The sequence below is a fragment of the Lycorma delicatula genome, chromosome 9 (assembly GCF_047948215.1).
Source record: "Lycorma delicatula isolate Av1 chromosome 9, ASM4794821v1, whole genome shotgun sequence".
NCBI lineage: Eukaryota > Metazoa > Arthropoda > Insecta > Hemiptera > Fulgoridae > Lycorma > Lycorma delicatula.
This window is the reverse complement of record NC_134463.1, coordinates 26331167-26349560: the sequence shown is the minus strand read 5'-3', so window position 1 is coordinate 26349560 and position 18394 is coordinate 26331167. Positions and strand designations below refer to the sequence as shown.

General features: G+C 31.2%; 1 protein-coding gene across 2 annotated transcripts in view; it reads left to right on the top strand.

Moving 5' to 3' along the window:
- The window catches only part of sn (fascin domain-containing protein singed), a 236816-nt gene that overhangs the window by 85856 nt on the left and 132566 nt on the right, over positions 1-18394 (top strand). For both annotated transcript variants that reach the window (XM_075375947.1, XM_075375946.1), the window contains exon 4: positions 17366-17511. In XM_075375947.1, the coding sequence (XP_075232062.1) occupies positions 17366-17511 (146 nt within the window). The remainder of the gene's footprint in view (positions 1-17365; positions 17512-18394) is intronic.

Below are 18394 nucleotides of genomic sequence, written 5' to 3'. Positions count from 1 at the left end.
TCAGGTATTACTTGTGAGGGTGATATGTATGAGTATAAATGAATTGTAGTCTTGTACAGTCTCAGGTCGATCATTTCTGAGATGTGTGGTTAATTTAAACCCAACCACCAAAGAACGACTCACCGGGTTGGATTTGGGAACGCGTCTTCCCAAATAAGTTAATTTGGAAGTCAAAAGTTCCAGCGTTCAAGTCCTACTAAAGGCAGTTACTTTTATACGGATTTGAATATTAGAGCGTGGATACCGGTGTTCTTTGGTGGTTGGGTTTCAATTAACCACACTCATCTCAAGAATGATTGAACTGAGACTGTACGAGACTACATTTCATTTGCACTCATACATGTCATCCTCATTCATCCTTTGAAGTAATACCTGAACGATAATTCCCGGAAGCTAATCAGGAACCACCAAACCACCAAAAGAACACCACCAAAGAAAAATCGGTTTCTACGATCTAGTATTTAAATCCAAATCAAAGTAACTGCCTTTACTAGGATTTGAACCTTAGAAATCTCCGTTTCGAAATCAGCTGATTTGCGAAGACGCGTTCACTAGACCAACCGGTGGTGGGTTGCCACTAAGAAGCTTGCACTCAGCTGACCTTCATAAGACATGAAAGTCTGATGATTTCCTGTTATGATTTCAGCTTTCTGAAGTGTTGTTTGAAGAAAGCTTAGCAGAATCAGGCGAATATTATTGACAGTAAGATATGTAACATTAAAGCTAAAATCCAAACGATGAAAGTTATCAGTCCGAGATAGTCGCCTTGAATTAGTGGACTTTTTTTTTGTATAAATCTAGTAACACACGGAAGCCTCCTGACATCCGTTGATATTCCATGCAGAATAATGATCTTATTATTATCTTATTTTACATCGTAGTTTTAACCTTATTTTATTAATATTTTAATAGCCAAGAAGGGGCTTTTTTTATCTTTTTAACCCGGGTGATGATAGGCGAAAGTGTTTTTCGTCCTAAAACAATGGTGCAACATTAGATTGTTGATTTAAATTAACATGGCGGTGTCTTCAGTTGATGTTGCTAAAAATGATAAACTTGGGTTCCTATTTTTTTAATTTGATTATAATCGGCTAACATATTTTTGATAGAAAACACGTTATTCGTAAAAACTTACATCATTTTGTTTGTCAGTGATAGACCAGTGGTGGTGATTGATCGCCTCATTTCTTTGAAATTATGTGTTTGGACTTGTATCTAAGTGTTCGTTTTTATTAAGAATGTTTCATTATAAAACAGTTTTTCAATAATTCTGATACATCGTTTTGGTGTAACGATAATGGAGTTACTATGATCTCAAAAAGGATGCGTCTATTTTTCCAGTACCTACCATAAAACGGACTGGCAGTAACTCATGTTGTTCGTAGATTGGTTGTTGTATTGAAAGTTTTGTTTGTTCACTGAAAGTTTGTTGTTGTTCACATTTCCACTTAGATAGAAATGATGTGCTTCGTTGGGAGTAAGAATAACCCCGTATTAATTCCTGTTCTACAATTGCAATCAGTTAGTAGTCTTTTTTCAAGATCCTATTTTTCAATGCTTGTGTTACTTGTTGAATTTTATAAAGATTCTTTTGTATATCCTTCTAAAAAATCCTTTGACATTTGTGTTTCAATATATTCTTAGGCATACATAAAGTTTATTGTTGATTGTTCACGAGGAAGATTCTTTTCAACATAAAACTAGTTTCTACAAATAATTGCCAACATGTTTTAATTATATGGGCGGATACGATGGTTTCCCGTGATTGCGATTTATTTTGAACTGGCATCTAAACAATCATTATTTAGCTACAAAAATATCTCATTTTATTTTAAGACGTGTGCACAGTAAACATCATCCGTCATGATATTAAATTATGACGGAGGACGCATTGCTCCATTTCCCAGTTCAGGATATATGATTGTTTTTTTTTGTCTTCAGTCATTTGACTGGTTTGATGCAGCTCTCCAAGATTCCCTATCTAGTGCTAGTCGTTTCATTTCAGTATACCCTCTACATCCTACATCCCTAAAAATTTGTTTTACATATTCCAAACGTGGCCTGCCTACACAATTTTTCCCTTCTACCTGTCCTTCCAATATTAAAGCGACTATTCCAGGATGCCTTAGTATGTGGCCTATAAGTCTGTCTCTTCTTTTAACTATATTTTTCCAAATGCTTCTTTCGTCATCTATTTGCCGCAATACCTCTTCATTTGTCACTTTATCCACCCATCTGATTTTTAACATTCTCCTATAGCACCGCATTTCAAAAGCTTCTAATCTTTTCTTCTCAGATACTCCGATCGTCCAAGTTTCACTTCCATATAAAGCGACACTCCAAACATACACTTTCAAAAATCTTTTCCTGACATTTAAATTAATTTTCGATGTAAACAAATTATATTTCTTACTGAAGGCTCGTTTCGCTTGTGCTATTCGGCATTTTATATCGCTCCTGCTTCGTCCATCTTTAGTAACTCTACTTCCCAAATAACAGAATTCTTGTACCTCCATAATATTTTCTCCTCATATTTTCACATTCAGTGGTCCATCTTTGTTATTTCTACTACATTTCATTACTTTTGTTTTGTTCTTGTCTATTTTCATGCGATAGTTTTTGCGTAGGACTTCATCTATGCCGTTCATTGTTTCTTCTAAATCCTTTTTACTCTCGGCTAGAATTACTATATCATCAGCAAATCGTAGCATCTTTATCTTTTCACCTTGTACTGTTACTCAGAATCTAAATTGTTCTTTAACATCATTAACTGCTAGTTCCATGTAAAGATTAAAAAGTAACGGAGATATGGAACATCCTTGTCGGACTCCCTTTCTTATTACGGCTTCTTTCTTATGTTCTTCATATGATTGTAAAAGATTGTTACCGAAAATAATTGATGTTTATGACCATCCGTCTCTTCGGGCCATTTTTTTATTTAAAGGTTTTTCGTAGCTTTATTAAAGAATTACTTTGTTTTAACTGCCATTACACTGGCTGGTTGTACAGATATGGCAGTTTCTTTACAAAGTAGCGTTTAATTTATAATTTAACTGTTAAAGAAAACTGTATAAATAAAATATCGTATTTAATTAAATTGAAACAAAACGATCATGAAAGATTTTCTATACGATTGCATTTTTCTGTTTCTGCATTCATTTTAAAACCTCCAGTTACAAATTATGCCTGGTATTTTTATAATGAATGGACGATTGTGTTTCGTTCACACGATGTGTATCAATTTGTGCATTTCAATTATTTAAAATGAATCATGTAAATTTAACATAGAGAAGGAATTAATACAATTTTTAACATTTTTGTTTTTTTATGTAAAATGAAAAATAAAACATATTATTCCTATCACTGAAGAAAAATTAAGTTAAGAAAAAGGTACTGCTCTGCCGCTCAGTGTTACAGTACATTTTATTGCCCACAATGGCGGTAGTATTTACTTCAACACCGGTTGTTTCATCTCCGACGAATGATTAACGTCCTAGCACATATATAGAATTCCTTTCAAACTACCGCTCTGTAATTTTTACTTTTATTTATCTATTTATTAGTTACTATCTCCGTTCGTTTACATACTTTTTTTGATTTGTCTTCTTTTTATTATATAATTTATAACAGTATCCTTACTTTTGTTGATCTTTGTACATTACTTTTTATTACGTTTTGTTTCTATTTCATCGTCTCCGCCTCTCATCACATTTCTTTTGTAGCTGATATTAATCTTCATTTCCTTTAACTAAATCCTTTCTTTATACATTAATCGTGTAAAAAATGTTATTAACCTTTTTTTCTTTTGTTCGTTTTACTTTTACGCTACGGATAATTTTTGTTTACTTGACTTATTTCAGCTTTGTTAATTTTATCAGTAATGAAATCAAAAACATTATTTGCAGTGATCATAATAACAATTTCCTGCATATATATATATATATTAGCAGATCAGTAGCGGCTTCGTCCGCGCTATATAATTACTTACTTTTCCCGTCATGGTCAGGGCTCGCTTACTCACCCTTCCTGTTTAACCAGGGGGCTCTGCTCCCTGAACCCCTCTGTGTTTATTAAATTCATGCTTGTGAGAATAACAAAAATAATAAATAAAAATTAAAGCCTGTTCAATTTATAAAAACTATCAGTGTATTGTAATTTCTTCACAGCAACAGTTTGGTTACTGCAGGCCTTAAGCTTGAGTGATCTAAGAATTTGGGTTTCAAAACAGTCTTCCTCCATCTTAAAAATATTAGTTATAATTTTTAACTAAACAAATAAGAAGAACTGATTACCCGTACGAAGTACGGGTAAAACTATATTTTGCTCGGTTCTTATCGTTACCCGACAAACACTACTGTAAGTGGATGCCGTACTTCGTTTCTCATTTTTTTTTTTTTAAATTGTGTGCTTTGTAGTAAATAACCAGAGGAAGATGTAGCCAGTCACGTTGTACATACAGTAACAGTGGATGTGTTGGTGGAGCCGCCGCGCCGTATACCATCGCATCCTTTAAAAATCGAAATTCAAATAAAAATCGCAAATGGTTTTTAGATATTTATCTGAAAGGTATTTGCAAGCCCCAATCTAGTGAATGTCTTTAGTTTACTCAGAAATGGGAAAAATTTGCAATCATTATTAACATTTTTTTTTTTTACCTTTCTTCAAACCTTTCATGATTGAATCTCGAAAAATCTAGAAATTGGTTTTTAGATATTTACATGAAAATTACACACACCAAAAGACAAGTTGATACTCTCATTTTTTACTGATAAATTAAAAAAAAAAGTAAATTTCATTGTTACTCCGTTTAAACTTTAGACTTGTAATTTCAAAAAAATACTTTCTTAGTGTGCACTTACACTGTAAGAAAAACATTTATAAAGATTATCATCAATTTATCTTCAGTAGTTTTTGCTGGGCGTTGATGAATCAGTCAGTCGGAACATTTTCTTTTATATTTATTTATATATATAAATGTAGATATAGAAATACAAAATAACATGTCGTGAGTGAGTCATAATCAACTGAAAAAGAATATATATATATATATATTTTAATACTTTTATTTATAGTGGCATCAACAATTAAAGTCATTTGCGACTTATCAGTATAATGTAACTGTACCTGTAAATTTGTATTCTTGAACAAACTCAGGTTTATTACTCCTGAGACGTGTCGTTAATTGAAACCCAACCACTAAAGAACACAGTTATCCACGATGTAGTATTCAAATCCGAATAAAGGTAAAGGTAATAATATATATATATATATAAAACCTTTTTTTAAAAGTTCGTTTTAGAAGGTTTTTTAAAACCTTTTTAAAAGGTTTTTTTAGAAGGTCGAATATATTTTCCTTAGTGCTACTCCAGCCAACCATTATTGAGGAAAAAATGCTGATTTAATTTATAAGCTAAATTCTTAATACAAAACAAAAATTTAATAAAATGAATATTTTCCCCAAAAAATAAAAAATATTTTTAGAAATATTTTTGCCATAATATAATGATAATCTATAAATAAAATTGATTAATCCAAAATATTCTAACAAGCGTTTGATTGTCTACGTCTAGATGTCTTAATTCTTTTTTACGAATTTGAGTACTAGATCATGTATACCGGTATTCTTTGGTGGTAGGATTTCAATTAACTACACCCAACTCCAAAACGTTAATTTGTAATGAAAAAAATAAAGATACAAAGCTCAAATGCAAAAAAACCGTTTCAGGAACAGTCGACCTGAGACTGTACGTTTTATTTCCATTCATACATATCATCCTCATTCATCCTCTGTAGTAATACCTTACGATGGTTCCGGAGGTTAAACAGAAAAGTAAGTAAGATACCTTAATATGAACTCGTCATCGCAAATCGGCTGAATTCGAAGTCGCGAGTTTTAAGTTTCAAATCCTAGTAAAGGCAGTTACTTTTATACGGATTTGAATACTAGATCGTGGTGGAAACCGGTGTTCCTTGGTGATTGGGTTTCAATTATCAACACATCTCAAGAACGGTTGACCTGAGACTGTACAAGAGTACATTTCATTTACATTCACACATATCCTTATTCATCCTCTGAATTAATACCGTACGGTGATTCCGAAGGCTAAACAGAAAAAGAGAGAGGTAACTTAATATATCAGAATGTTTTTTTTTTTAATTTTAGAAGTGTGCAATGAAAGCTACAAAAGATCATAAATATATAAAATGTTTGAAATCATTTGAATTGATATTATTATCGACTATGATGATGTAGTATGAGGTAACTGATTTCAACTAAAACGCAATCGCTGTTTGCTTATTCTTTTTCTCCTATTTCCGTATTGTTATAAATGTGGAAGGGTTTTTTTTCTATATTTAAGCTAATAGAATGCAACAGATAACTACGAGTATAATAGTAATCTTTTCTTTTGTAAATTACCTCCATTTTCAAATCGATAATTCTGTTCAAACGAAGCAACTCAGTCGTCCGATTACAAATCGTTATAATTATTATTCGTCAGACGTTTATAATTATTATGTAAAAAGATGTAAAAGAAATGGTGTGAAAATCGAAAGTGATAGATTTCATGATGAGGGTTGACCTGAGATTGTACAAGACTACACTTTATTAACACTCATACATATCATCCTCTGAAGTAATATCTAACTGTGATTCCCAGAGGCTAAACAGAAAAAAAAAAGATTTTATGATAAAAATGCCTAGTAACCAATAAAAATATTATCAATTAAGATGATTTGGTTTGAGATAACATTTTAACCAATGGGCAAAATACATTATCTCCTATTAACACTCGGATTTTATATTACACTTTTAATTCTGACATTAAATTTCATGATTTTATATTTTATTGGAAAAATGATGTAAAACAAAGAATGGATAATAAATTAATAAAAACATTCATAAATTTTGTTCGCTTAGTGATTTGTACGAAGATGAAATCGATCGTCTTAACTCAGGAAATCTTAATGTTAAAATGCATAAAATGTATGTAATAAAATCAGTAGAAAATAAACGGGGTATATTTTCTACTGATTTGTAAGACTCCCTTGTTATCAGTAACGCCTTTATTATTTTTTTACGCTATGTTTTTATGTTTCATTTTTTTTTATGACTAATCTCGCAAAACGCAACATAATAAAATTGATTTTTATCTTTTTTTACGGTAATTTAGTATAATTGAGAATTGAATAAGTCTAGGGTCTACAATAATGCCCCAGATGTTAAAATCTAACAATAATATCATAAAACATCTACATAAAGTGATAAGGTAAATGAAATTAATAACATTTTAGAAATTTATTTCAGTCCGTGATTTCCAAATATCTGTAATATATTTGTGATAATCGGCAGTCACTTGATAGTAAAGTTTTGATGAAGGTTAATTTTTCCTATTTCTGAATTTTCACTATTATTTTTCATGACGATTTAAAAATGACATAATAAATATTTTAATTTTTTACTGGTGAAATTCAACCGAATAGCAAAAATTAGTTTTTTTTTTTAATGTTAAATCCCTTACTACGAAGATCTCATCGACTGTTATATAATTGTTTGAATTACCATTATTGTAATTCATTGCAGTTGTAGAAATAACATTTTAAAAATATTATTATTATTTCAATGAAAACGAATGAGTGATAAGTTAAAGTACCTTCAACCAGTAATAATTTCAGAAAATATTATGAATAATATTTATGTCATTTACATAACTTATTGCTGACGAAGAGAAGTCAAGATTACACTGCAATTATTACTTTACTTTTTACGCAACAGCGTAAAAAAAAAAAAATTAAACATTAAACATTTATTATAACAATAATAAATGTTTAATCTTTAAATAGAACCTCATAGAATTTAACCAAATTTCAACAATTTTTATGAATTTTATTTAAAAATGCAACGGATATGCACTGAAATCCGTAGAAAATTTTAAGGAAATACTTTCGACCATGATGACGAATTACTCGTATAAGATGACAAAATGTCGCTAATCTGCCCGGTTCTGTTCAACAGAGAACCGTTTTGTTGTAGTGATTTGTGTGGAAAAAAATGATCATCGTGTCATGCTTGCAATGCAATCAAGCAAGATCAGTTTTAATAAAATCTGTCAGTAATTAAAGTCTGATTTGTAATTAATGAATGTAACATGTTTTGGCCTTCCGAGCATCGACAATGTTTTCATCGCGGAGCTGTATGCAATTAATAAGGCCTTGAATATAAATAGCCCAACATTTCGACACGTATTTGTATGATCAGATTCTACGAATGCCTTGCAGGCGATTAATGATATGTACTCCTGACACCTTGCTCTCTATAAGACACAATTTATTAGTTCTGAAACGACTCAGTGTAACACAAGTGTTAACTTCTGCTGGATCCCCAACCATATTAGAATTTCTTGCAATGAACGCACTGATCGTGCGGCAAAAGAGGTTATTTTTGCAGCCTTCTTTCACTAACCGCGTCGTTTCGGATGATCTTGTCTGTTTTCTGAAGAGGATGGTTTGTGATGAACTGTAGAGTGAATGGAATGCTACCATCAATAATAAACTTCCTCTATTTAAGAACACTGTGTTACCGTGAAGCTCTTCATGCAGGAATAACTATCGAGAGGAAGTTATTATTTGCCGCTGACGAATCGAACACACTAGGCTCGCTCATGGACATCTCATGACACAGACCGATGCACCCGTTTGTATTCACTGCGACTGCCGACTAACTGTACACGGCGCATCCTTTTGGACTATCTCGAAAATTTAAATTAGGGAATAACATTCAAAAAATGTTTGGGAACAATATGTTGATATTATCGAATGTCTTACTATTTCTTAAGGCCGTACATCTCTATTCAAAAATTTGATTATTATGAAATTTGATTATGTATTTCGTCTATTTATAATTTTGATGTTTTAAGTTAAGATTTTTAATAATGCATTTTTATTTTTCCTGTAGCATTCTTCGGTGTAGACACTTTACATGTATGCTGAAGGATTATTTTTCGTTATGATATTGCGCGTTTTAATTGTGAATTGAATTTGTTTTATATTACTATTATTTAATTTTTAAGTTTGTTGTTGTTAAATTAAATCGTTTGTAAAGGTGGCAACGGTGGCGAAATAAATCGCCACCGCGTTTTATTTCGCGTATAAATTGCTGAAAGAGGCCGTATCTGCATTTGATAGGTGTCTTGCCGGGTTTCAAGGAGGTCAGCTGAGGAGTGTTGCTATAGATGTTGGGGGATTGGGCACCGGGCTGGGTCTGATAGGCGACCCGATCCCGATAGGCGAGGACCGCCACAGTTGTTTCAACTGTGGTATTGCGACATATTTCCCGTTAAAGCCCATCAGGGCTAGGAAAGGGGGCAGTGTGGCGACCGGAAGCGTCACAAGGTTTACACTCATACATTTCATCCTCTGAAGTAATACCTGACGGTGATTCCCGGAGGCTAAATAGAAAAAAAAAGATTTGATGGTAAAAATGCCTATGTCTTTCCCTATGAGGTTGAGATGTGGCATTGCGGGGCATCTACGTAAGGATTACCCAACGGAGGCCAAATGTACCCTTTGTAATTCTCAGGAGCATTCTCTCGGGGAACGCTGCTGCAGGAGCAAGACCAAATAATGAAGTGCTTTTCCTGTAGTTTGGGGAAGACCTGGGTTGAGACAGCCCTGTCCAGGAAGGGCGGCCGCTTAGCTGTCCCGCTGCCGGTGATTGGACAGAGATTCCCTTAGTGTTCCGATCGGACTTCGATTAGGGGGCCAAAGTGAGACCGTTGTCCCGGTGGAGGATCCCTTTGGGATTCCTCATTTGAGGCGTGGCATCAAGACCGTAGTCCCGGTCGGAGGATCTTTACGAGGTCCCCTCATTAGAGGTATGGCGAGTATTAAGCCGGGACAGAGTCTCGGCTTTCTTGAAGGAATGTCAGTTCTCGACTAGGCAGTTTGAGGCGAAGGCACCCCCTGGAGCTGGGTTCATGCTTGGTTTCGGGTCTGGCTCCAGGGGGAGGATAAAAGCTGATGAACCCAAAAAAAGTTAAATTGTTTGTAGTAATATCGTTTCCGGGCGCTGATAACCAGAATAATTTGTTGTGCGTCCAGGAAAAAAAGAAGCAAAAAGTAATTAATCCAGTCCATGGCATTTAGATTAGATCTTCCAAAAAAATTCAGTATATTCTTCGTTTTTCTTTTTTATCTCTAGTTTTTTTGACTGGTTTGCTGCACCTTTTCATTTAGTCAAATCTTTATCTTTTCATTGAGGTTTATTACTCTATATTTCCTTCTGTAATCAAAATCAATAAATATAGGTGCCTTAATGTATCAGCCCAGCTAATTTTTAACATTATCTAGTAAATCAGATTTCAAAGAGCCCTATACTTTTATTTTGTAACTTTTATTTTCACTGTTAAAAAATGTTCCACTCCATCCAAATATTTTTTTATAAGAATATTCTTCTGTTTCTTAAATTTGTTGTGATATTTAAAGTCCTTTGTAACTTATTCTATTTTTAAAAATGCAACAGAATTTTTAAAGGATGCAAGGAATCTATGTTGACTACTTTGATATTATCTCAAACTCTTATTATTTCCGAAAAAGCGCTTTAGTTGCATCCAAATTTTTAAATTTTATTCTTAAAAAATAGTTTATCCCAAAATGAGTATTTTCTGCATTTTCTGAACACGTATAATTTTGCTGACTTTATTAAAATATATACCTACATTACGAAAAAGGTTATTTTAATGTAAATATATTACCGTTTGATGTAAAGTACAATAATATTATTATTCTGGTAAACCATGATTTCCTTTCCATACATAGGTGTCTTTTTTCAATAGGAATAAATTATTTACGCTAAATTGAAAACCACGTAATAATAATAGTATGACTTTTTTTATTGAAATGACACTTATGTTCTGAAGCAATGTGAAATAAACTATACATGGTCTCTATCTCACTCTCTCTCCTCTCTTTCTCCCTCTCTCCGTATATGTGTTAGTATGTTATATTTTTCAATATTATAATATTGAGTAGAGGATTACGTATTGCTTTGTACTTTAGATAAACAATTTTAACGCTGTTCTGTGGTATTATTTTTTATACGGTTGACTTCTCGAATTCCATAAAAAGCAATAATTGAAACGTTTTCTGATGTTAAAAAGCTTATTATGTAATAGTGACCTTTGTTAAGAGCATGTTTTAATTTCATTTAGCGTTTATTATTATTCTTGTGACAACTTGTGCGCATATAATTTTTGCGTTTGAAAATTATGTATGACTTTTTTTTTAATATTCGTGTGTCTTTTCGGTTAAAAAAAAAATTGTTTAAAACTTTTTAATGAATCAGATTCGATGTATCCGTTTATGTTCGCTGTGACTGCCAACTAACGATACACCACATGGACTATTTGTATTATAAATTTATGACGGCATGGTGTCGTAAATTTAAATTAGGAGCTAATATCGAAGATATTTTCTAGGAAACAGTACGATGATGCTATCTAATATCTTGTTTTTTAAGGTCGTGCATCTTTATTCTGCTATTTAATAATTATTGAAATATGTTTCTTTTCTGTAATATTATATTATGGTTGTTCCGGGTGATTGTAACACAAAAGAGATTTTCACCCTCCAAAAAAAAACCTTAATAAATTTATCAACGGCTCTTTAAAGTAAAAAAAGTATTATAAAAAATATTATGTTCAAGGTATATAATTTGCACTGATTTTGTATTCCTCCGTTTCTAAATGTTACGTTATCCTACAATTTGCATGGTAAAAGACTTTAGCTTAACATTTTTGTTGTTATAAAAATGATATCCAGCAGATTGAAACCGTTGTTTTCTAAATGATTTTGTTAAGGAAAAGTAATTTATTATAATTAGATTATTTAATTATGTTTTGGGGGAAAATATAATGTGTAATGTTTATACTTTTTTTTTTACAGAATAACAAATTTTTTTTGTCTATTTTTCGTCTGTTTTGCTTCAATAAAAAACCGTTTTTTAAAAGTTTTTATATTTAATTTTTATTGTCTGTATTTATATTAATTTTCTCACAATTAAATTCTCTACTAGTTTTGTTACTAAATCTTCCGCATTTAACAAAGCTATTGTATTACAAACCTAAAAAACTTGTTTTTCGACACGAAATGTGTGTTTTACGTCGGATATTTTAAAAACTATTGGAGTTACAGTTCTGGATCTATTTTATCCTACTTCCCAATTCAAATTACATACGAAACCACCAACTTTACTCCTTAATTTTGGTCCCAAAAATTACAGTAGGGCTTTTTTTTTTTATTAGAAGAGCTGAAATCCGGCCGAAATCTTTCGCTAGCTGTAACTTGAAAACAAAGCGTTTCCAGTCCTAAGTTTATATGAACTTTTTTCATTATTTTCATCAGTAGAACATGTCTTGAAGTTTTCCATTTCTTTGTGGGACACTCTTTATATAAAGCCACGTAAATTTTCCTCCTCAAGTGGTGCTTTCCTGGTCTATCCGTAGGTAATTAACTTTGAAGCAATCCTACACAGTTTGGAGATCATTCAATTTTTATTAATATGATGCACTGATTAATGCTATTGATCTTTTCGCCTCATGATGTGTAATCTTATTCGAGCAAAGACAACCATATTCGTGAGAGACAGTCGTGAAGATGTTGCATTCCCTTTACAGCGTTTGAGGTTAACGCATGGATTCCTCATGATCATCTGATGTGCCCTTTGGATAAACAGTTATAACTGTTCATTATTTTCTCACGTGTGCGCACGTGTATGTATATACGTACTCCCCTTTTTTTTCTAATTTATGTATTTCACCTGTCTTCGTTTAATTCATTTTGTTATGGAGATTACTTTTGTTTCCAAATTTGTTGAGTCCCGAATTGTTCCTTTTATTTTATAACATATTTAATAAATTTTATATATTTTTCATTATATCTAATTTTGTGATGTTTTACTGAAAATTTGCTTAGCATTGTGGTCCATTTGTGTTGCGGCATTTTTCTATCAAGACTTTTGGGCGATAATGATCCACCTGAATTTGCCTTTATAAAAAAACTACTCGAAGAAAATGAAATAATTTACAAAATGAAAAGTAGTAGAATATTATGGTTGTGTACGATAAATCATTTTCTTCTTTCATTTTAATTGTGATCAATATTCTACTTAGCATCAATTATAAGCGAAACAAAAAATATTTTACCGGTTAATCGAGAGTCGGCTAAACAATATAAATGTGTTTTTTGTCAGTTCATATATCTTATGGGCCCCTTTAATTGTACTTAACTAGTGACATATTAAGATTTTAAGTTTTCTTTGACTGGAGTCAAGATATTAATTTATTATTCGCACAGTTATTAATCTTTTTTTTTTTTTAATAAGGAGAAAATCTATAACTTCATTATGACTTGTTTTTTAGGCCTGTGTTTTTTCTACTTCTATTGATGAGTAATCAAAATTTAAACCCCATTTTGGTTTTTCCTCATTTTGTGGGATCCCTTTAAAATCCCGTAAAGTGTTGTTTTCTTTTTTCGTACGTCAGTGCTTTTAAAATCATCTTTTGTTTGCGTTATTTTAAATTTTAATTAAAATTTAGTATAGTTTTATCAACCCAAGTTTTAGTTTTATCAGGCGCGCACAAATGTTTTTTATATTTTTATGAAAACCCGATCAATTTCAAAGTTATTTATTCTTAGATTTAACTGTAAAGTAGTACTCGTAGTTTTGCAAACTGTTGCTAAATTTACGGAACAATCGTGTCCACGTAACTTTCGAAATTTTAATGTTTATTGGTATCGTTCTTTAAGTATCAATTTTGAACCTTAGTATTGAACTTATTGTACTGTATTAAATATTGAATAGATTTTGCTTTAAACCTATTGATTAAAAAGTATGCTTAGCTTATCCATGACCTTCTTACTTCACATCCTTTCACTATCAGGATTTCAGTACGTGAAATTACCCTGATTTTTATCACCGTTAGGTTATAAAATGGTATCGTTCACTGCCATAACAAGGACCCTTATGCAAAATTTAAATTGTTAAGATCACTCTCCCCCATTAGTTTATATCACAATCATTAAAATCTACAAAAAAATATTCGTTGACGTATTTAATCCCTTAGACGTACATAAATTGTTTTATAAGGTCGCTGCTGGTAAATTACTTCCGTTATATTAATTTTAGTAATTAATTTATTTTGACATTATAATTTTTTTTTAAAAATTCAAAGTTCATTGATGCGGAAAAATGTTATTTGCTTGATATTTTCTGATAATCAGCTTCTACTACAACGCGTTAATTTAAATATAAAGATGACTGACTGTTTTACGTCTTTTATATCCGTTAATAAATTTGATTTAATATATATTGATGGTTAAAGAACATTATATTTTTGACCGGTTCATTGAGCAGTTGAAATAATTATTGTAATATATTATTGTCACTGTCAGTTATAATAATGTGACAAGTCTCAAGGAAATTGTCATGTACTCTTATGTAATTGTCTTATCACGCTTGTCAAAGGATTATTGTTACAATTTTTATTCTATGTAATTTAAAAAGCATTTACAAAAAAGTAGAATAATAAGTTTTTAATCTAACCGATACGTTATTGTTGTAAAATTTTAAATTAATACTCGAAATAAACACTGTATTAATTTTATGCTGTGTAAAAACTATTTCACCTTAATGTAAAATTGTTAATGTTATAAGATGTTCTTTCGTTTAACATCTGTATTTTAATCTGGATGTATGCGTTTATATTTTTTATTTTGTTATTACTATTTAAATAAAGAATTAAAAAATCCAAACATTTTTAAATATTTATTTGGTCCGTATATAAAAAAAAAAACGTTTTATTAAAACAGCAGTAAGAATAAGAATCAATTAATCATCAATCCGTGTAGTTACGCTGATGATGCATTTATAGTGCGCTGTATCATCTGCAGCTTATAGATTTAATGCAGGAAGAAATGAGATATCTTAACATCATTGTCAGAAAATAAAGTTCATGGTCTTTACCCTGTCAGAAGCATGAAAATGTTACCTTGAATCTTATTGGTCAATCTATTTTAACGGGTTGAAGCAATTAAATACCTTAAAAGTATTATGTTTTCGGATACAGTTGCACAGGTCATCTATATATATATATATTCAATAATATGAGATACTTATTTTATTCTCAAAAACGAGCAGATCGATACATTACTAGTAAAGAAGTTTAAATTCTTACTTCCTTGCTAGCGAAATTGTTGTCAAGTAGGCGATTTAAGGTATATGAATAACTTTTTTAAATTTTTTTCTAACTTCCGAGACTAACGTGTTAAGTATTTAAGTATTTCATTCTTTAGAGAATGAGATGAATGATTTGTAGCGTGTGTGAAAATGCCATGTCTGACCGGGATTCGAACCCGAGACCTCCGGATGAAAGGCCGAGACGCTACCAGTAGCGCCACGGAGGCCGGTAAGTTGAATAACTTAAAAAAGAGTACAGTCATACATTATTATGGAATTATACATATATTTTTTTAATATTTTTCCAAACCTTTTAAAATTAATGTTAAACCTAAATTAATTAAATTTCTAAATTTAAGTTACGTGTCCTTATGGTTGCTCATTACTGGAAGTGGTCTAGCGACAGTCTGTTAAAACTTCTGGTAGTATAGATATTTCATCAATCAGAAATCGCCTCTATTAGTTATCGATCTATTCTTATTTTTGTCTCTAAATAGTTTATATAACTGGTTGGGAGATCTATGCTTATATATTTTGTGTTTGTCGTGATGGGAGAGTTATGGCTTCTTTACAACAAATTATGCTTAACGTTTTTAACGCCGTACTTACAAAATTTGAATTGTATTTGTCTTACTCAGTTACACTTTTTTCTGAAAATTAGTTCATAAGTGGAGAATAACAAATCGTGTTCTAATAGTACAAATTAAATTAGCATTGTGAACTAAATCTAACCTGAATATAACATTTATATTTATTTCCACTTTCAATTCGGGAACTAAAGACGCTTTTACCAGTAACACAAAAATTATCTAGTAACCGGATTATCATGTATGCTAAGTGCTAAAATCGCATAATGCATAAATTGCATAGGTTTATTTAAGAATAACAAGCATACCATGCCAGACTTTCTGAGGAAGTAAAATGTGAATTGGTTTATCGTTGGCTTCTGAAGTATGTTGGATATACTACTCCTTATCAGCATACCAAGCTCAACAAAATAATCACTCTTACATGTGATACCTTCATTCGTACCGCAATTCGGTGTAAATTTATACATCATTACTATCAGAAAAAGCAATTTTAATTGGTATCGTATGCGATTTACGCTTGTGTCACAGCTTAAGGAAAACTATGACAGGTAGTGTATTGCAACAGTGATATGCCCTTTTTGTAATGAAATAATACTTTTTATATACTCGTACTTTATATATACTTTTTTATATACTCGAATTAAGGTTTTTTCTTTCCGCGGAAACAGGAAAAATCTGCTGTCAGACGCCCAGCAGCCCGTACTACTGGGTGTGTGAGGTTTTCCGCCAGAAACTCACTAAGCTCACTAAAGAATCTCCCCCTAAAAACAACATGCTTCGGCATCGGAGGAATTTGAAGCAAATTGTTGCTTATAAATTCTATGTAAATTTTAATGTTTATGTAAATTTTATGACTTCATGCTAAAATTTGTCGAACGATTTTTTCAAAAAATATATACATAGATTTCAGTTTGTAACGAATTTTTTTGAAGACCTGGTAACTCTAATTAAACGATTAGGTTACATATATCTAAATTTTTAATCGAAATTTTTGATAGTACGAGTTTTTCAAACCTTTATATTTCATTGTTATTTAATATAACCTTTATTAAATTTATTCATGTTTTAATAAATTATACCTTTTTCGGATGTGCATGACGGATTTGTATAGCATTTCATTCAGAGTTCAAATGCCAATAAGCTACGACATTTCTATAACGTATTCTCACGTGCAAACTTAAGCTTTTGTCGTGAATTAGTAATCTAAAAGAAATAAAAATATTGATTTAAATAATTATTAAATTAATTTTTCTGCAGTTAAATGCACGATTATATTTTTCTAAACGGTAGTATTGTTTTCAGGTTATTGTATTGATCGTTATTTGATGTTAAACTTTGATAAGAGGGAGAAAAGAGTAAAATCATCCCTACATATACTACCTAAACTAAAATACTAAATAATTTTTTCATATACGTTGAGAATTCAGGATTGAATTAAAATATCTTGTCATATTTTTTCATTAAAAATTGTAGAGTATTCTCTTTATAAATTAAATTATTTTCTCTGTTAATTTATAAATTAAACAATCTATATTTGTTTCAGATATTTGGCTCCAATTGGTTCAAAAGCAGTGCTGAAAAGCCGCTCTAATACTGTAACCAAAGATGAGCTCTTTACATTGGAGGATTCTCTACCACAAGCATCGTTTGTAGCCGCTCTTAATGTTAGATACGTCTCCGTCAAACAGGGTAAATTCATTTTATTTACAAAACTAGTCCAGTACATTTTGTTTAAACTAAAATTTAAGTTATTTTTAAATTTTATATTTTAATTGAATGAATCTTGAATATTTATTGTATGTAATTATTTATATTTTTTAATGTATATTATCTGTCTGTATAAATGTGTTGTGGATTTCTCATATGTTATTCATTTACAAAAATGATTTTTTATTACAACACGATATCTTTCGTATCGTCTGATTTTATTACTCCTGACTAGCAGAATATATATATATAGATTAAATGAACACAATTGAAAGTTTAATAAAACATTAACAAAATGAACATTACGGAACTTCACAAAATTTAACCTTTCCCTTTTTACCCTTTCTCTTTTTTCCTTTTTCCCATTTTCATTTTTACCATAGTCTCTTTCCCTTTCCCCCTCCCCAATCACTAATTTCCCCCTTTCCACCCTTTTCCCTGTTTTTTCTTTCTCTTGTAACACCTTCCTTTTATTTTCCTCTTTTCCCCGCCCCTTTCCGTTTTCCCCTTTTTATTTTTCCCATTTTCCTTTTCTTCCCTTTTACCTTTTTCGATTTTCCCTTTTCCGATTCCCTTTCTCCCTTTTTCCTTGCGCGTAAATCGGTCCAGTAGTTTTTTATTCTATAGCGAACACACATATCGGAAACACTGAAATGGAATCGTAAAATATTTATTATAGTGTGTGTTGCTTTTACGTCCCAACAGATAGCGCTGTTTTTTTTTTTTTAAAACATATTTTTACCTGTCACTAGTGTGACATCATAGGTATATAAATTGTACGTATATAAAAACACGCGCGTATTTGAATGCAACGTTGTGTCAAAATTTCAAAGCAATCTGTGAAGAACTTTTTCAGATTTAAGAT